At 25.1% G+C, this 20,341-nt stretch overlaps 5 protein-coding genes across 7 annotated transcripts in view; 4 read left to right on the forward strand and 1 right to left on the reverse strand.

Moving 5' to 3' along the window:
- LOC127286969 (uncharacterized) overlaps positions 1 to 15,803 on the forward strand; it is a 38,646-nt gene extending 22,843 nt beyond the window's left edge. The window contains exons 8-19 of the mRNA XM_051313637.1: positions 469 to 529; positions 3,642 to 3,730; positions 4,111 to 4,222; positions 4,370 to 4,431; positions 5,316 to 5,403; positions 5,642 to 5,730; positions 5,879 to 5,987; positions 13,042 to 13,112; positions 13,919 to 13,997; positions 15,089 to 15,177; positions 15,259 to 15,361; positions 15,574 to 15,803. Coding sequence (XP_051169594.1) covers positions 469 to 529; positions 3,642 to 3,730; positions 4,111 to 4,222; positions 4,370 to 4,431; positions 5,316 to 5,403; positions 5,642 to 5,730; positions 5,879 to 5,987; positions 13,042 to 13,112; positions 13,919 to 13,997; positions 15,089 to 15,177; positions 15,259 to 15,361; positions 15,574 to 15,659 — 1,038 coding nt within the window. The 3' untranslated portion in view covers positions 15,660 to 15,803. The remainder of the gene's footprint in view (positions 1 to 468; positions 530 to 3,641; positions 3,731 to 4,110; positions 4,223 to 4,369; positions 4,432 to 5,315; positions 5,404 to 5,641; positions 5,731 to 5,878; positions 5,988 to 13,041; positions 13,113 to 13,918; positions 13,998 to 15,088; positions 15,178 to 15,258; positions 15,362 to 15,573) is intronic.
- The window catches only part of LOC127286913 (protein sprint), a 240,967-nt gene that overhangs the window by 214,586 nt on the left and 6,040 nt on the right, over positions 1 to 20,341 (reverse strand). The window lies entirely within an intron of this gene.
- Positions 78 to 2,991, forward strand: LOC127286949 (uncharacterized). The gene is made up of 5 exons (XM_051313620.1): positions 78 to 270; positions 469 to 529; positions 799 to 875; positions 2,417 to 2,534; positions 2,649 to 2,991. The coding sequence occupies exons 1-5, from the start codon at positions 226 to 228 to the stop codon at positions 2,759 to 2,761; spliced, it is 414 nt and encodes a 137-aa protein (XP_051169577.1). The 5' UTR covers positions 78 to 225; the 3' UTR covers positions 2,762 to 2,991.
- LOC127286947 (general odorant-binding protein 19d) lies at positions 3,205 to 4,533 on the forward strand. Its single transcript, XM_051313618.1, has 5 exons — positions 3,205 to 3,297; positions 3,391 to 3,484; positions 3,642 to 3,730; positions 4,111 to 4,222; positions 4,370 to 4,533. The coding sequence occupies exons 1-5, from the start codon at positions 3,253 to 3,255 to the stop codon at positions 4,444 to 4,446; spliced, it is 417 nt and encodes a 138-aa protein (XP_051169575.1). The 5' UTR covers positions 3,205 to 3,252; the 3' UTR covers positions 4,447 to 4,533.
- On the forward strand, positions 4,825 to 8,523 carry LOC127286944 (uncharacterized). The gene is made up of 5 exons (XM_051313615.1): positions 4,825 to 4,978; positions 5,316 to 5,403; positions 5,642 to 5,730; positions 5,879 to 5,987; positions 8,337 to 8,523. Exons 1-5 carry the CDS (start codon positions 4,934 to 4,936, stop codon positions 8,435 to 8,437), a joined length of 432 nt encoding a protein of 143 aa, XP_051169572.1. The 5' UTR covers positions 4,825 to 4,933; the 3' UTR covers positions 8,438 to 8,523.

A 20,341-nucleotide genomic window follows, 5' to 3' on the forward strand; every position in this document is an offset into this window, starting at 1 on the left:
TTTTTTTTTTTTTTCATATGAACGCATATTACGTTAAAGAAAATTAGTGTAAATTATATAAATTATAAACTTCCTGATTTTTAAAAGAAAAAATTTTTTTTTAAATTATATAGAGTAAATTGTATTTGTATATGTTTTTTTAAAGAGGAGTATAAATACAAAAGCAAACTTTATTTATTTCTAATAGAAGTAAAAACAAAAAAAATAAACCTGAACGAGAGAAGTATGAAGAGTGTAGTATTTTTAGTTGGAATTGTTCTTTTGCAAATCGTAAGTCTCTAATTTTTACTGCACAAAAGAAAAATATCTTTTAAAAAAATAATATAATTTATAAAAATAAAACTGTTCTTGCTTAAGTAAAAAGTTATAATTGTTTTATATAAAAAGGAAAAATTATTAATTTGTTATTGTAAGACAAACAAATATTTGTTTATAATTTAAAAAATTATTCTCTTCATTTTTTTTTAGAATAATATTAAATGTGATGTTAATGTTTCACAATGTGCTTCTGATCTTTTGATTCCAGAAGGTAAGAATAATAATAATAATAATAAAAGAATTTAAAAATCCATATAATTGAATAAAAGATGTTGAATTGCTGTTTAGCCTAATAGACAAAAAATTCAACATCTTTTATTATTATTATTATATTTATTAGAAAATAAAAATATAATATTATTGTCAATAAACTGATTTATTCAGAGAAATTACAACTTTTTCACAATTTCACTAAAAATACTTAAGAATCATTTATTGGCATCTAGTTGTGAAATTAGAATTTACTATTAATTATTTTAGAAAAGTTACAAGAATTAAAACAAAAACAATGGTCTCTTTATTGTCGTCAAGTAATAGCGTACAAGAATAAAAATATAGTAAGTAAAAAAAATTAAATCAATATAAATAAACATATAATTAATTCTATACCAGAATGCTACTTTTACATGTCCTCAAAATTTGTAAAATAATTATACATTATAAAAATGTCCAATCATATTTCATATTAGTTTATAATTTTTTTTTTTTAAATCCTCCAAAAAATTGTACCTATATTTTATTTGTTTCATATATAATTTTTCACCAATAATAATTATAATTTTTTTTTCCAATTCACGGAAAAAATGCAAGCAAAAATTTACAACCGCCGCAATGTTGCGCCAGTACTGGCAATTACTGGCAAAGTACTGACTGCCAATATTGAACCAATACTGGCATATGTTTGGGATGATAACGTTTATCAGTACTGGTCATTAGTAATGGCTTAGTACTGGCGTTCAGTACTGGTTCAATACTGGATTTTAGCAGTAATTCTGTATTTTGTCAGTACGGGCAAAATTATAGTAACCAGTACTAAGCCAGCACTGGTAGATATTCAAAATTCAGGGTTCTTTTTGCTTTTTACATTAATTAAGCAACTGGATCGAAGAACCGACTCATAGCATTAACTATTAATAATAATAAATTATTATAATAACTTTTAAATTGTTATTTTTTTATATTAACATTTTACTCTTTATTTTATTATTCAAATAATTTCTTCAAATATTATAAAATATATATTTATTTGTATTTGTTTAAATTACCGAAATTGAATGAAATTATTGGTTAAAATAGAGTTTATTTGATTGAAATATATTTTTTCAATGTAAGAAAAATAATTTGAGAACTTCATTAATTATGTATTTCTTTTATTAAAAAGTTTTAATATTAAATTTAAATTTCATAATTCCGTTAACGAACGCATTGCAGTAATCGAAAAGAAGTATTAAAATAATTTTTAAAAAATATGTATGTAAATTTAATTTCTAACCAACAAAAATACACAATTTTCACGTCTATGAAGTTGGCGCGTCGACGCTCAACGTCGAATATTATTTTTCACGGGACCAAAAATAACAAAGCATTTTTAAAAAAGTTTTGGGTTCACATAATACCTTAAAAAGTATTTTCTAAGGCATTACATATTTGGACCGAAAATCTTTAAAATAAGAAATAATTTGACATTTTTGGTCCTGTGAAAAATAATTTTCGGCGCTGAGCGTCAACGCCAACTTCATGGAGGTCGCAATTTTCATAATTTTTCTGAATACTGGCATTCGGTATTGAATTAATACTGACCGAGTACTGGTTTGCCGTTACTGTCTCAATAATACTGGCACAGTATTGGAAAATACTGACATGCCGGTATTGGCTTGCAGTATTGGCACAGTACAGAATTTAATCCATATCAGTACTGAACCAGTATTGACTGGTAAGTCAACTGTCGGCCAGCCAGTATTGGTGCATGATTGCGCCTGTTGTCAATATCGGCGTTTGACAGAAATTTTTGCTTGGGAAGGAACTATTTTGGAAAAATTACCTAAAAATTTAAAATAAATAAAATATTAATTAAGTATAACAAAAATATACATTATAGATTGATGACAATTTTAATGTGAATGAAGAAAATTTGAAAGCTGCACTTCAAAAAAGAGTGACTGATCCTGATAAACTTGAGAGATTAATACAATTAAGAATGGAATGTGCCTCTAAAAGTATGTGTATTAATATTTTTTTTGTAAACTTTTTTTTATACTTTATTGTGATACATTATTGATATTAAAAAAAATCTTAGAGCAATATAACTAATAAAAAATAAAAAATTTCAGTAAAAGATGTAAAAAATCAATGTGAATTTGTTGGAGTTTGGAATTCATGTGTTCGAAAGGCATATAAGAGTGATAAAAAGGATACTGAAGAAAACGATGATGAAAATCAATAAATATATATAATTCTTAAAAAAAAATTTACATAATTAAAATTCAACTAAAAATTAAAAATGGACTCTTTTTCAATTTCCAAAAATTGTTTTTTTCTAAATGTTGAATTTATATTTTTAAAAAATATTTTTTTTCAATATTAATATTTTTTCTCGATTTTGCGATCATTCTATTATATTTGGTTTCAATACTATTTTAAAATATTGTTACATAATTATGATTCTTTGAGAATAAAGGCATAAATAACATAAATATATCTTTTCAAGGTCGTTTAATTCTTGGGTTTTTTTTTTGCAATTGTGTAAAAAATTCATATAGACATGTCAGCTATAAAAATTAACGGTAAAATAACAAATAAAAAAAAAAATAAAACTATATTGAAAATTACGTAAGTGTTTGAGTAGGTACAAATAAAAGATGAAATAAATAAAATTCTCAGTTGTAAAATTACTTCAGTCTTGAATACACTTAAAAATATTATTTTACGAGAATAATGAAATCTACTTTTTTTATAATTGTAGTGCTTTTCGCATTAATGGTAAATATATAAGTTAATTCTCTATTTTCATTGTAATTTAATTGTTTTTCAATTGTACGTTTTTAATCTGTTAGTTTTTTTTTTTATTAACAGTCATTTATAAAGTGTGAAGATGAGATCAAGCAACTTAGAGAAAAAATGATAAAATACGCAAATGAATGTTATAAAGAAATGAATATAACAAAGGGTAATAATCAAATTTTTTTGTTTTAACAATTAAAATATTGCTAGCAATATTTCATAAAAATAAATTTTATGAAGTAAAAAAAAAATTAATATCGAATTTAAAATTTTATTATTTTTTCTAATTTTATTGAAAATAAAAAAATTTTAATATTTCACAGAAGAAGGAAAAAAAATGAGGGCAGATCGCGATTTTGCAAAAGAAAGATTGCGCTGTTATTCTGTATGTTTTATGAAAAAATCTAATGAGGTAAGAAATGAAAAGATTTATTTTCAAAAAAGATGCAAAAAAAAGATTTAGCTGTATAACATGTAAAATATTCACTACAATAGCTACATAAGATCAGGAGGTAGATTCGCACATAAATAAATTGAGAAAATGCTTTAAAAATGAGTGTAGCCATTAAAAGACGAAAAAAAAATTTATTTAAAAAGATACTTTGCTTGTTAAGAATTTTTTTTTCAAAAATAAATATAGTCTTGACAAAATATCTTTATCTACTTAAAAATAAGCTTTTTGCCTTTATATAGAACTGAATTGTTCCATCAGGGAAATAATGTTTCAATGTTTGAGAAAATTATTTAGCTATTTCAATAAATGTTGTATAAAAAAAATCATTTATATTTTAGTTGGACGAGAACAATAAGTTTCACATAGAAACAATATCAAAAATTGAACATACATTATATCCTGAGAAAGCTGATGAAATCATGAAAGCAATCTCAATTTGTATTGATAAAGGTAATGCAGTTTGAGAAAAGTATTTTATAAAATTAATAAAACTTATTTTTACTATTATATAAATTTTAAAGTTAATGAATAAATTTATTTTTATTAAATATAATATAACATTATTCTATAAAACAGTAAAATTTAATTAATTTTCAGTTAAAAATATTGAAGATAAATGCGATTTGGCGAATGCTTATGACGATTGTGTACAGGGAAACGTAGGGAAAAATTGAGAAATTAAATATTAAATTACTTAAATTATTAAAAAACTGTCATTTTAGAAAATAAATTTTATTATAACAAATTTTTAAATCATAAGAAATTTATATATATATATATTATTAAAATTCATTATATCAAAATAAATCTAAATAAGAAACTTTTTTACAATTTACTTTTTTTCTTTGGCTTTATTTGTATATGTGTTTTTTTATATAATTTCAAGGTTTCGAAACATATTATTTAGTGGTGATAAATTTTTAATAATTTTGATGTTACATAAAATGAGATATGCGACAATTAAATCGGAAGCACACATCCTGTAGTGGTGTAATTAAACTATCTTTAGTACCAATGTTTAAAAAGAAGTATATATAAATTTGTTAATTTTAACTATGATGGTTAGACATATAAAAGGAGAACATCCAACAATTGTCAGTCAGAGTGTGAATAGTCTTCTTTCCGGTTTTGAAATACACGTTCATAACTTACAAAGCAAATATGATGTATTCTCTAATCTTGGCTGCAGTTATGTTCATTTCAGTGGTAAGAAATATTTTACTTATATAAATGTTTTATATTTGAATAAATAAAATTTTTTATTTTTATTCAAATATTGTTCAATGTAATATTCATATACTTTTTGTTGTTAAATATTTCATTAAAAATATAATTAAATTAGAAGAATAATTCCGGACATTAAATTTAATTGTTAGAAATATATATAACAAAGTATAAAATTTGTTACTTATATTCCCTCTCACTCAATAAATAAAACTGTTTCATATTATTGTTATATTCATTAAATAAATTAAATTATTAATAAATTACCTAATAGGCGATATATTAATTAAATTAAATTAAAAAAATGTTTTAACATTAGGTAAATTGTATTCCACAACCACCTCCTCTAACAGAGGAAATGAAGAAAAATATGGATGAATGCCGTACAGAACTTGGATTAACAATAGGTAACAAAACTTTTTTTGTTGAAATAATTCATAATATAGTATTGTTTATTCATTCATTAATTATTCATTTCGCTCTAAAATTTCTTTGGGGATTTTTTTCTTAAAAGAGGTTTTCGTCACAAATTTTTAATTTTAAAAATAAGTAAATTTTTTCTCAGTTTGAAACAAGTGACTAATTAATTAATTCAATTTTTTTTCAACTTTTTTCTAAATTAAATATTTTTGCATCTACTTTTAGAGGAAGAAAGAGAGCTTCATAAGAAGCGCGATTTTGATAACGAAAAAATGCGTTGTATACCAGCTTGTTTGATGAAGAAAGATGGCATCGTAAGTTACTGTCAATTTTTTAGTCTAATGTCTCAATAATTAATATTTTTGAAACGAGTAAGAGAAAAAGTTATTTTTAATTATATTCTTTACTATTAACAAATTGCACCATCGTCAAAATATATTTTTTATTTAATTTTCCCTACAGCTTCAAGACAACAAAGAAATTAATATGGATAAGTGGTACGAAAAAATACAACAATTTAAAGATCTCACTGATGATATGAAGAAATCATTACAAGATTGTTATGAACAAGGTAATTCTCTTGATCTTATTATAATCTTATTGCAGTATATTTTAATCTAATTTGACATTAAAAATAAAATGGTTGCCGTTTATTTTATAATCGAATACAGATTTTCGTATAAAAAAAAATTAAATAGCAGTAAAAAATGTTATTTTAATTTACAACTACTTAACATGTGATGGTTAGGTCCACAATGTTAATTTTTTCAACCACTATTCTCGTAAAATACTGAATGTAATTGAACTGGTATTATGTCGAAAAAAAATATTGTGTGCCTAACAATCTGTTAAAAGCAAAATATTATTGATTTTCTAAAACTTTGAATGTGTACTAAATTTAAGAGGAGGTTCTAGTCCAAAGTTCCGAAAATTAACGTAATTTTAGGAATTTTTTTTTGAGCGAACTCAATTATTTTTTGAAAAAACGTTTTATGGTATTTATATTTGAAAAATTTTACAGAATTTTTTTAAGTAAAAATTATTAAAAATGGCGGCTCCAGCCCTCCCTGAAGAAAGCCCGGTGTGGCTGAATACATATGTGGCATACACATTTTTAAAACCCTAAGAATGAAAATAAATCAATAAAAAAAAATTTGTTTGTCGATTTGGACTAGAACCTCCCCTTAAGGACGTTGGAGAATTGATATTGTTTCTGTTCGTTTCCCCTAAAACTGAAAATATTTCAATGAGACCTTTTACTACGGCCCTGCAAGGAAAAATAATAGTATTTCTTCACCAAAAAAGGATTTACTACTATTTACTGAATAATTATAATAAAGTTTTGTTAATGAAAGTAAAAAAATGTGATTTTTTAGTGTTAAAAAAGATATTTATAATAAATTTTAGTTATTTATTGAAATGGTTTTTGAGAGCGCGAAAAAATCAGTTTTATAAGTACATAAGAAATCATTTTATGCAGAAAATACTCACGGTTTTGTTAAAAATGAGAGGGCAAGAGCACATTATCAAATTATGAACGTTTACTTTTTCTTTTGTTCATTTTAAAATATTCTGAAATGAAGGAGTAATTATTTGGCTTAAAAGTTGTATATTCTAACAAAATTTAAAGGGCCTATTACTAACTGCTTTCGTTGTAGCGGCGCCAGCAACAGTCACTTTCGGTACCTACTACCGCGATTTACACATAAATTACCGACCGACCAACTGATGAATTGTCAAAATTGTGAAAAATAATTAAATAGTAACGAAATTGACCGTCATAAACGCTGCTTCTGTTAGTAATTGGCCCTTTAAATTTTATTAAAATATACAACTTTTAGGACAAATATTATGCCTTCATTTCGGAATATTATAAAATGAACAAAAGTAAACGTTCATAATTTGATAAAAAGGTCTCTTTGGAATATTTTAAGTTCTAGGGGAAACGAACAGAAACAAAATAAATTCTCCAACGTCCTTAAGGCCAGGTCCAAGTGAGGCAGCGCCATCTACATTGATACTAAAATTTTGGAAAATTTTCAACAGCCTTTTCTTAAAAACACGATGGTAAAATGCTTTTTCCTTTATGGATAATTGATTATTGGCAAGATATACACCAGCTAAAACTTTTTTTGAATTAAAATAATAAAAAAAATTTCATGTCAATAAATTAAATATGAGCACTTTTTTCACAAACACTGTAACAGTACTTTCTCAGAAATTACAATCAAAAATGCAATTTCCATTTGGAAAATTAATAAACGCTAAAAAATACACGACCTAAGATTTACCAATCACGAAAATAACAAAAAAAAATTTTATTAAATATTTAACATATTGATACTGCTTTACTGATTGTGACAGTCCTTTGGTAGATTATGTATTTCAGGTGGTTAGCAACAGCGCCAATCTCCTCCTTTCGGCAAAACTGCGAAACGTCTGGTGACATATATATAACCTGCCAAACGGCTGTCATAATGAGTAAAATATGTTACGTTAAAATACTTTTTTTTGTTATTTTCGTGATTGGTAAATCTTAGGTCGTGTATTTTTTAGCGTTTATTAATTTTCCAAATAGAAATTGCATTTTTGATTGTAATTTCTGAGAAAGTACTGTTACAGTTTTTGTGAAAAAAGTGCTCATATTTAATTTATTCACATAAAATTTTTTTTATTATTTTAACTCAAAAAAAGTTTTAGCTGGTGTATATCTTGCCAATAATCAATTATCCATAAAGGAAAAAGCATTTTACCTTCTTGTTTTCAAGAAAAGGATGTTAAAAATTTTCCAAAATTTTAGTTTCAATGTAGATGGCGCTGCCTCACTTGGATCTGGTCTTAAGACAATTTACTGTAAAAATTTTCTGTTTATGATTACTATAATTATATTGAAAATTATCTTCTTTTTTTTAATTTTCAGTGAAAAGCAAAGAAGAGGATGAATGTAAATTTGCCCATCTATTAATGCATTGTACACACAGAGTAATCGGACATCCGCCAGGCCCACACAGAGAAAATTAATTTAAATACAAAAATAACTTTAGATGATTTTCTTTGGTTCAACTCAAACAATAAGCTTAATATTAATAAATAAAAAATATCTTTTACTTTGTTTTCATAATATATTTAATTTAAAAATATACTCTATTTCAATTAAGCAAAAAATATGTTAAAATATGAAAATTATTATTTAAATTATAAAAATTTTTGGTAATATATAAAAGAAAATACTAAACACAAAGTAAAACAAAGCTTTAAAAAATTAAATGTACATATTAAGAAAAAAACACCAGAAACTAATTAATAATAATAAATATTGATATATTAAGATATTTAATTTTATTAAATGAAACAAAATTGATAAAGAATTTTTCAATACTTTTTATTTAACATTTCCAAGAAAAACTATTGAATTTTTATAAACATGTTTAAAATATGATTAGGAATTGCTCTTATGTGCGAAAATTGTGATATTTTGTTGAATTAATTATTATAATACACTTTATAGTGACGTCACAAGAAACCTCACATTTTCTAAAATTTTATAAAAGTATATTATGTATGTAATAATAAATTCAACAAAATATTACAATTTTTGCACACAAGAGATATTATTAATCATATTTTTAGACATCTCCACAAAAATTTAAATCAATCCATTCAATATTTTAAGAATGAAGTTTATCGACTCACTTGCTGTTAAATTTCATGTAAAAGTATTATATTTTCACAAGTTATTCAAAGTGAAGGATATATGCAAATATTAAGAACTTTGTAAGATACAACTACAAGGTGTCTGAAAGACAATAAAGCTTGATAACATGTATAGGAACTGGTAGCTGAGATGAAACTAGCAAGTTGTGGTCGTCCGTCTGACCCTCAGGTGATGTTTATGCATAGAGCTCTTGTACAAGTAGAGTAGATACATAATGAATTTTACCGTACATTTATAGGGTTTGTTGTAACAGTGGTAAGAAGTAACACGTAATTTTTATAGGGATTTTGAACTTCTTGATTTTAACATTTAACTTTTAATTTTAATCTTATCACTTCACTATAATAAATATTTCATCTGATGGTACAGGAAGAGTAAATAAAATACAAAAAAGAAAACATAAATTGTTTCAAAAATCGCAAGTTAACTATTTCGAAATGCTTAATTTTTTTTGTGCGGTATTAAAGCTTGAAAAATAAGGAAAATTTTGATCTTTAAGGAGGTACCCCTTCTGCATTGCGAGTCAAAACAATGTCCATTTAAGTTTTTATTTGAATCACGTAGTGCTAATGCAACGCTTGGCAACACCGTATTTGTTTCTCCCCCGTTTAACTTCGTGTCGACTGCAAATGTTTTAATTATGTCGGAATTAAATTTATTAGCAGAAAATTCTGTGAAAACACCAAATTGTTTTTTTTCTTATTTCACCTAACAGTTCATTTTTTTAAGACATCAATAAATTTTGCGGTTCTTGTTAACATTTTTTAAATTTTGTTAAATGAAATTTTTTAAATTTATTATTTGCAAATTTATTTAATATGTTTAATTAGTAATTAATGTATAATAAAATTACTAATTAATTACTAATTAATTTTAGACATGCTTTAAAAATTTTTAATGATTTTATTATTAAAATAATTGTTATTGATAAAAGTAAACTTTTTCTCAAAAATTTCCATTGAAAATTCTATTGTACTTGTATTATTATATTAAATTTATAAATAAGAAATGTAATTAAATTATTTTTGACAAAAATTGTTATTAAAAATATGATATGTAGTATTAGATAGGATCTATGTTACTTTCGAAATTTCAAATTTCGCGCTTCTTGCTTACCCTAACCTTTAAGAAGCAACGTTGCCAAGCGTTGTGCTTAGTAACTGCTGATTAATAAAAAAGGGTGTTTTTTTTATAAAGAATAATTAATTTTGAGTCTCACAGGTAAGGTATGATCATTTTTTTTTAAATTATCTAATCATTGGTTGTTTAACTTTAACTGTAAAAAGTTTTATTAATATCTCTCTGTTATATATGTCACAATTAAATTTCAAAGATCATGAAAATGCGTTTTCTCATAAGACACCATGTAAAATGTGAAAAAATAAAATTGCTTATAACTTTTGTCAGAGTCAACCTCGACCTCTAAAAATTTAACTACATTTTTTTCAAACTAATATCTATAAGTGTGCTAACTTTCATTAAAAACTCTCTGTGAATTCTAAAGTCGGGGGTTCTTCCTTAAACCAATTTATTCATTTGGTGAACCAGAAGAAAGTAAATTTTTTTATTACTTATTGTTGTATCTTTTAAATAAATAATTGTTTTTATTTAAAAAGTGATTATTTTGGACCTTTATATTAATAAATATTATAAAAAACATGTTTCATTTAATTTGACGAGGTTACTCCGAAAAGTGATCAATAAACTCATGAAATGACACATTTACATTACTCTCAATTAATTAAAAATTCACGCTGCACGGAAAAAAAGAAATTGTTTACAAATGCTAACTGATATTTGTTGTTGAATCTATTAAAATTCGTATAACGACAGCCAAATTATTTGCTATGACAACGAAAATGTTTGCTGTGATAAACAATATCAGTATAAATTTTGAAAAATTAACTCTTATATCAACCTTTTTTGGCCCCACAACAAATTTTTTTGCTATACTGAAAGATTTTTTATTTTAAAAATTAATAATTTCTTTCAAAATGGAGAAAACTCTGTTTTTGTACTATTTAGTCGTATAAAACTTACTAGTTTCCAACCAAACAACACCAAAAATTAATTTAGTCTATATTAATTTTAAGTATTATTTGGTCAGAAACTAGTAAGTTTCATACGACTAAATAGTCCAAAAAATGAGTTTTCCCCATTTTGAAATAAATTACATTAATTTTTGAAATAAAAAGTATATTAGTGTAATCCCTACACAGAAAAAAACTGAACTCAGAATGGGCCGTGTATATAGGCGGCTCATTTTGATGTGCATCAAAAATGAACCAGGTTGGTGGCGCCACTGTCTATGTCGTTTAGCATTGGCTCATTTTGATTTGCAACAAAAATGAGACTAGGTTTTTTCTGTGATATATTAGCAAACGTAATTTTATGTGTCAGCAAATAGTTCGCTGCCACAGCAAACATCTTCTATGCGTGTGTAGGTCAGGTTGTATTTTAGTATATTTTCTTCTTATGAAACTGCTGAAATTTTTAAATTTTCTATAAAATTTTAATGCAAAAGATAGAAAATGATTTTAAAAAAAAAAATTTGTTATTACACACGGAAAAGAATGAATTAGCTAAAGATGCTAACAAATGTTTGCTGAAAAAATATGTCACAGCAATTAAAATATTTGCTAGATTTGCTAAAAAGTTATAAAAAAGGAAATAAAAAAAACAAAAAATTAAGAATTTAAACTCCACAGTAAACTTATTCGCTGTTTATATATATCAATGAGCAGAGTTTGGTGTAGCAGCAAAAAATTCGCTCTCACGGCAAACTTTTTTCTACTTGTAGTTGGCGCTATAATATTTTAAGAATATTTAGCAAAAAATGTATTTTATGATTTTATTGTACTTATTTTTAAATAATAAAAGCTCAACCTATCATAGTTTCAATATTTAATTGTTATGATTAATAATTCACAAATTAAAGCAATTATAATAATTATAAAAAAATCATTCATAATCTTTACAATATTTTTAAATTTGTTACAACCAACCCCTTACTTTAAATTATACTATTATTTGCATAAAAAATTAATTATTCTCAATAATAGAGGAATCCTATAGCTAATTTTAATGTTTTATGAAATGTCGCAGCAAACTTTTTAGCACCTTTAGCAAAAATTTTAGTTGCTGTAGCAAATTTTTTCAGCAAACATTCATTAGCATCCATATAACTATAACTCATTCTTTGCCGTGCAAGTTGAAAAATAAAATAAGAAGAATTTCGTTTACAGAAAAATTAAATCAAAAAAATGTATTTAAAAAATGATATATCAATATAATCATTATTTGAAAAATAACTAAAAATATTCTTTCTCTTACCTTATGAACAAAACCATTTCTCTAAAACTAAACTTAAATGCTGTTGCGTTCATTCAATTAAAGAAAATTAAAGTTCAAAAATTGTAAATTGACTAAATTGTCAGTTGATATTGTTTTTTGATTGAGTCTAGTTATGTCATATAAAAAGAACCCATAATTAAATCAGCATTGTCTTACATAATGAATTTACGTAATCAAGAATTAGTTAACAATAAGTAAACATCATTAAAAAAAAAATAGTGATACGCATTATTTGAAAATAATTTTTTTTTTCACATAAAATACTTTGATCTCTTAACATTAAAAAGTAATTAAACACATTTATTATACTAAAGAAGAAAATAAATCATTTTTTAATTAATTTAAGAAAGAAACAAACAAAAAAATATATAGATATAACATGTAATTTTGCTTAATTGACGATGTCAAATTACTAACAATTGATCATGAGTACTTAACAACTAGAATATACAAGATTTGATAATTCACATCCTCTATATATATATGTATAGAGACTAAAAAGTGCAAAGACTGATGCCAAATTCGCCTTTCATGAACAAGATTCATCAAGAATAAGTCATCATGAATTCTCAATTATTAGTACTTATCGCATTTATCGGTTTCTGTGGTTTTAAAAGTATAGAATGCGTAAGTAATGTTTTAAAATTTGTTATTTTTTATTTGTTAAAGCAGATTTATTTATTTACTTATATTCGAATTGTGTTGTTATAATAAATAATTGAGGGTCCAGATCAAAGAACCGGTTATAATTTTTTTAGGCTAAAAATCACTGGCCCGTAAATTCAAAATAATAAATATTTGAACCTCATTTTTCTGTTAGGTATTTTCATATATTCTTTATAAAAATAAATGCTTAAAGAAAACTAAAATTAAAATTTTTTTTTTTTAATCCGGGACCAATGATTTCGAGTTTTAAAAAGTTATAACCGGTTCTTTGATCGGGACCCTCAATTATTGTTGGAATTATTTTTCTTTATCATTATAATGTTATAATTTATTTGTGGAAAATATTTCAACAAGAAGGTTTAATTTTAAGACATTTTTTTAAATCAATTAAATAATTAAAGATTTGTGTACTTTCTATATACCTATTTAATTGTGCGAAATTAAGTTTTACACCCAGAAAAAAGATATATTTGTCTCAGAGCCAAATAAATATTTCTATTTGTTTGAAATAAATTTTATTTGATTTAAATAAATTTTTTATTTATGACAAATAAAATTTTTATTTACGCCAAATAAGAAAGCTATAAGGCTCTGTTATAAATATACGTTTATTTAATTGAAATGTATTATATTTGTTTGAATTAAAACATTTCTCTGGGTGAACTTTCAATACTTATTTTGATTTAGTTTGAATTTTCTTTAAGATTTTTATTTATTCTTTTTTACATAAATTACAATTTATCTTTATAGAGTTTATTATGTTTTAGGGCATGTCAATGGACCAAGTTGAAAACATGGCAAAAGGAATGCGAAAATCTTGTTTAGCTAAAGTACCAGTTGATCCACGTAAGCATTTTAAAATATTATAAATAATAATTAAATTTGGGTTCAAATAAAATTAAAAATTTAATATATTTTAATACTCTTTTTTTTATATCACTTGTAATCTCATTTTTATTTTGTACATTTTCTTTCAAAAAGCATGTAATTGTTGTTGGATTCGAAATTTTATTTTTGTCAGGAACTTTACTCTTAAAATATTGAATGGTTTTTTTCAAAATTAAACTACTTTCACAATTTTCATTATATTTCATCAACAATTTTTTGGACAAGCTTTTTTAACAGCGTGTTATGGATTTTCAAAATTTTTAATTTTTTTTAAAAAATACAATATCTAAAATGGTCAAAAATTAATTTTCTTTGTTGTATGTTTTTAGGAACCAAATGGTGTAATTAAAAAATATAATATAGTGCGATCATTAAAATTTAAAGGGGCCTAATTATAATTATAGGCAAAAATTTCATTTAAATATTCAGGAAAGTTTCACACTAAACATTTATTTAATCGGGACATTTAAATCTTTACACAATTTTCACTAAACTTTGCAATTAAATATTCCCAATATTGCAAGTAAATATTTACTAAATTTTCAGGAAAGTTTCGGTGCTGTAGGGGGGAGGGGTTAAAATAAAGGTGGTGCCTCCCCTTAATTATTATAATATGTTTTGGAAACTTTTAGAAAATGTGAGGTTAGGTGTGATGTCAATGTTTAGAATTTTATAATAAATTAATTTAACAAAATTAATCAGTTTTTCTCAGTTTTGTTTTTAAGTATTTTAAAACTTTGTTTTTGCATTTTTTTTTATCCCACAGACACAAAAATGGCGCTTATTTAGATAGCAGACGAGAGGGAGTAAAGCCTGTACAGATTGAAAAATAAAAGACTTTTACTCACTGTCATCTGCTATCTGAAATCGCTAATTTTGGGGGTCTTTGGAATAAAAAATATCGTAAGTAACATGGAGTCAAAGCTGTTTATTTATTATCATTGAAATATATATATTTTTTCCTAATTTATACTTATATATTTATATTTATAAAATACACAGAACTATAATTTTATTTTTTTCAATAATTCCTAATTATCATTAAACAGAATTAGCAGTAAATGTAAGAAACGGACAATTTCCTGAAGATCCAAATTTAAAGTGTTATATGAGATGTATAGCAAAAATGTCAAAGATGGTAAGGTTCAGTGTGTTTTATCATAAATTGCTGAGTTTTATCTTATATAATCTAAAATACTTTGATTATTTTATTTTGCAGATTAAAAACGGTAAAATTGATGAAGGCGTTGTATTGGCTCAAATATCTCTTATGCCCGTAAATAGTGATCGATTGATTGCTGCAGCAAAAAAATGCACATCAAGTATGTTATAATTTTCTCTATATTAAAAACTATTTACCTCATAAGAATATTTAATTTACTTATGATTTCATTATTTTTCATTTGTTTTCTGATTTAATTAACTATTATATTTATTGAATAAATATACTAATTTTACATATATAATAATAATAATAATAATAATAATAAATTAATTTTATTATTTATATCTGACGTGATAACATTTATTTCAGTAACGGCCGACGAAGAATGTGAACTTGCTTATCAATATGTAAAATGTAATTACGAACAGGATCCGGAAATATTCTTTTTCCCTTAAGAAAAAGAATGTCTTAAATTTTAAGTTAAAAAAGAATGTATTTTAAAATTAAAATTTTATAAAATGAAACAATTATAAAGAATAAGTGTTTTTATAAAAAAAAAATTTTTAAGAATAATATTTACGTATATCAGTATTGTGAAATTTAACGTTCTCTCTCTAGACGCACTTTGAAACGACAGCTAATAAACCTAACTGCTATAAAGAGCGCGGGATAATTTTCAAACTCAAGCGACATTCGCACCCGCCGCAAAGTTTTGGCTATAATAATTTGTGAGAGCTAAACGATTACGGCTGACCATAAAATTAAGAGCGTGTTTAAGGCATTCCCCCGCAGGAGAATATACCAAAACCCCTGCGAATTTTGGTCCTCGAGAAAGTCTGTTATGGACATACCTATTATTTACCGCCCTTCATGAAAAAGCCTTTGTCGCAAAATTCACTCTCCAATAAACAGCAGTGAAGATTTCCTAAATTTACGCTTTTGTTTTTTTCAAGTCACAAATTATAAGAAATGTGTTTTTCGTAGGTATATAAAATTTAAGAATTAAAATCTTTTCTTTTGCATTTCAAAATAAAGATTTTTATTAAAAGAAAAATTACTTCTTGTATAATGAAAAAAAAAATTTGTCAGGCCAATAAAAAAAAATTTAATTTCACATAAACTAAGTAATTTATTATCAAAACAAAATATTTTTCTTATTGAACTAAATTTTTGTGAAAATAATAAATTTCTATGCTAAAATTTTCATAACTTTTTTTTTTATTTCTATAATGTTTAGAATTAATTGTTTCAACATTGTAATTGACAAACATTAAGAGAAAAGTTTTGTTTGTACCAAATATACCATTTTTTTAATATTAACATAATTTTTTGGTTACTTCATACAAAATTTATTTGATTCAAACAAATATTTATGTAATCTATATAAACGTTTTATTTTAATAAATTTTTCGAATGAAGAAAGAAAGAATTATATTGAGCCAAATACACTTTTTGTTTATTCAATCAACAGTATTTTTAACTATATTTATTTATTTAGTAGATTCAACCAAAAATTTTGTTATTTCAAACAAATTTTTTTCTCAATGTATGTATATTTGGCTTCACATTATATTTTTGAATCATCGAAATTTAATGTGTGAAAAAAGAAAATCAAATTATGATATTTATAAAATATAATTTTATGTTAAAATGAATATTTAATTATATAATATTATATATGTATATTTATATTATGAAATTAAATTGTGTAGTGAAGTAAATTTTCAATATTGAAGCTACGAGGAAAGTACCATAGATATATATATAAAGGTTCATGCCCTGTCTGTGTCTCTCTCAATCGATTTTAGGCGCATGGACCACTAGAGACATGGACTTTGCGGAGCAGAATTATTAATCCAAACAGAAATAAAAAGTAAACTTTGGTTCATGTAATTCAACCTGAAGTAAAATAACACGACTCAATAGATAATTCATTACTTATGTTACTGCATTACAAGCGCACAGCAAAGGAACATTGCTCTGAAATAAGAGAGTCAATATTTTGATTAAAAGTATATATAAGAACTAAGAAAGAATTTTTCATATGCAGTTATATCTATCTGGATGAAATATTTATAAAATAGAATATTTATGTCCATCTATAAAAGATTTGTATTTTAACTCCATGAAGTTGGCGTCGACGCTCAGCGTCGAAAATTGTTTTTACAGGACCAAAAATGTTAAATTAGTTTTTTAATAATATTTTTCATCCAAATAATACCTTGAGAAATATTTTTTAACGTATTATGTGGACCCTAAACGTTTTTATAAATGATTTGATATTTTTGGTCCCATGAAAAATAATTTTCGACGCTGAGCGTCGACGCCAACTTCAGGGAGGTTGTATTTTTATATATACGGGCAAATTTCTATGCGATCACGGCAATTCATAAACTGATATAAATAAAAAGAATAAAATATAAAGAGGGCACTTTTTATTTTAAACTTATAAGAAAATCAAAGAAAGAACCTCGAACCTTAATAAATCAATATTGACGTGGTCAGTTATTTAGTGTATGTTGTATAACGATGTTAAAATTACTATTGACATTTTTTTATAGTCCTCGACCTGGAAGACGAAAAGTGAAGCCAAACTTTAAACTTGTTTGAAATTATTCTAAAATGTAACCGAAACCGAAAAGCAAACCTCGTACTTCTTAACTTATTCTTTTCTTATTTAAGATTTTGCCGTTTATTCTATTTTATTTAAGTTCATTGGATGCAGCCAAACAATATAGCGCAATTTCAGAATGCCAATAGATTCTCAAAATCGGAATGAGAAGAATCTGAAATACAACTTGAGGGTGTTTTAAGCCTACTGGAGCAACTAAAAATAACAGCCTCTTATTTACAGCATGTTTAAAGATGTTCTATATTATTTTATTATACAATACTCCGAAGCTCGACTTTACATGGCTAATCCAAGATTAATTGTATTTTCAAAATTAATGAATAGCGTATTATTGAGTGTGCATGTTGTCATATGAGAAAGACGAATTTAAATATGCGCGCCCTTCCTCGAATGAGAATGCGCCCTCTGGGGAGCAAAATCTAATGAACTGTGGCGAACGAGCCAGACGACAGGTACTTGTTCTTCACGTTTCAGACTTCATAGTCGTTAGACACGTTTATTTTCGTTGCACATTTTATTAAAAGTTTTTATTTTGTTATAATCACGAAGTAGTATAAGGAGACATATCGCTATGTATATAAAAGATGGCCCCGTTTTCGGTATTCACGGTTCTCAAGTTTTCACCAATCTAATTACACTTACGCCAACCGCGGGAAATTGTGGTATTAATCTCTGTATTCTGAAAAGGCCTAAGCAGAATAGCTTTGCGAAAGACGTTCGCGAACGTAAAACATGAGTTAGAAAAGGATAGAAATATATTCGTATCCTTTTCTATCTCATGCATTTCGTTCGCAAACGACTTTCGCGAATCTATTGTGCGTTAGCCTTAAACACGTGATTTTAATACCGAGGTTTCCCTCTAGAGGCGCAAGTGTAATTAGATTGGTGAAAACTTGAGAACCGTGAATATCGAAAACATTCCGTTAGAGCCGGCCATAGGTGATATATCTCCTTATACTACTTCGTCGTTATAATGTATATAAATATCAAATAACATTAAAATTTGTCGCCAATTTGGAAACTATTTTCGGGGAGCCGATTGTTCGACTTTAAACATCAAGTAAAAGTTAAAATGAATGAATAATGAATGAATAATTTTCTTCTTTTTTTGGTATCGAAGCAAATTACAAAGTTCAGTTAAATAAATTCAATCTTATTCTTTTCTTTATAATAAATGTTATAAATTGCTAAACAACTGACTTTTATTCATTCTAAAATTAAAATAGGTTAATTCTTTTACTTTTCAATAATGTTAACAACACAGAAAATTAAAAGGCATTAAAATAAGCTGCAACGCTTATTATTTTAATCCAATTTTGCTTATTTCAATACCAAAATGGATTAAAATAAGCAAAATTGGATTAAAATAATAAGCGTTGCAGCTTATTTTAATGCCTTTTAATTTTCTGTGAAAAAAAAATTTTTTTTTCATTTTTTATTAAAAAAAATATCAATTTTTTATAAACAAATTAAGTTTTTTTTTTAATTTGGATATGATGTTTTTAAAATTTCTTTTATAAAAACAAACCTGGAAATACCGAGGGGCTGTTCACTGAAAATCCAATTGAACAATATTGGAGAATTCATTAAAGATTTTTAGGACTCGTACGTATTCGGCTTCGGATTCGAATGGAATCGCACGGACTCGTTGATATTCACAGTATTTTCACAAATTCCTTCTTTGCGCTGCTTCGTGTTGCAGACTAGATAATAATAATAATAATAATAATAATAATAATAATAATAATAATAATAATAATCGGCTGCCGCCGAATTCGCTCGTATTTCTCCGTAACCATTCGTGACTCGCAACAATTCTTACTGCATGACTTAGGATTTTACTGTAATCGACGAGATTTGTTGGATTCGCATAGTATTCGACAAATTCGAACGTCCTTTTCAGTAATCGCCGGTAATCTCCACTTAAAATACAATTTATTCAGAATCAAGAAATTTATATTTTCTTATGTTAATTGATGAATATTCGGAAGATACCTAGTATATTCTCTACATTACAAATCGGGTATTTGAGAGTGAACAGCCCCTCGGGAAATACTAAAAAGGTTTTGCAAAAAAATTTAGAGTGGGCCGATAAGTTTTATAGGTTTAAATAAGCATTTAAACACCGCACGCAGCTTTTTTCGCGTTTTTGAAAATTAAAAAAAATTGTAAAATTGTTAAAAATTATTTTTTTTTCATTTTTCATAGTGAAATATGATTTCAGGTTCCAGGAAATAGAAAAAAAACATTCTTAAGAATTTTACAATTCTTTGTAATTTTGCACATTTCTGAAAATTACAAGAAACTGTTAAAAATTATTTTTTTCATTTTTTTTGGAACCTGAAATCATATTTCACTATGAAAAATAAAAAAAAAATAATTTTTAACAATTTTTTTTAATTTTTAACAATTTTTTTTAATTTTCAAAAATGCGAAAAATGCTGCGCGCAGTGTTTAAATGTTTATTTAAACCTATAAAACTTATCGGCCCACTCTAAATTTTTT

The sequence above is a fragment of the Leptopilina boulardi genome, unplaced genomic scaffold (genome assembly GCF_019393585.1).
Source record: "Leptopilina boulardi isolate dan_hultmark-lab unplaced genomic scaffold, ZJU_Lbou_2.1 LbouV2_366, whole genome shotgun sequence".
Lineage (NCBI taxonomy): Eukaryota > Metazoa > Arthropoda > Insecta > Hymenoptera > Figitidae > Leptopilina > Leptopilina boulardi.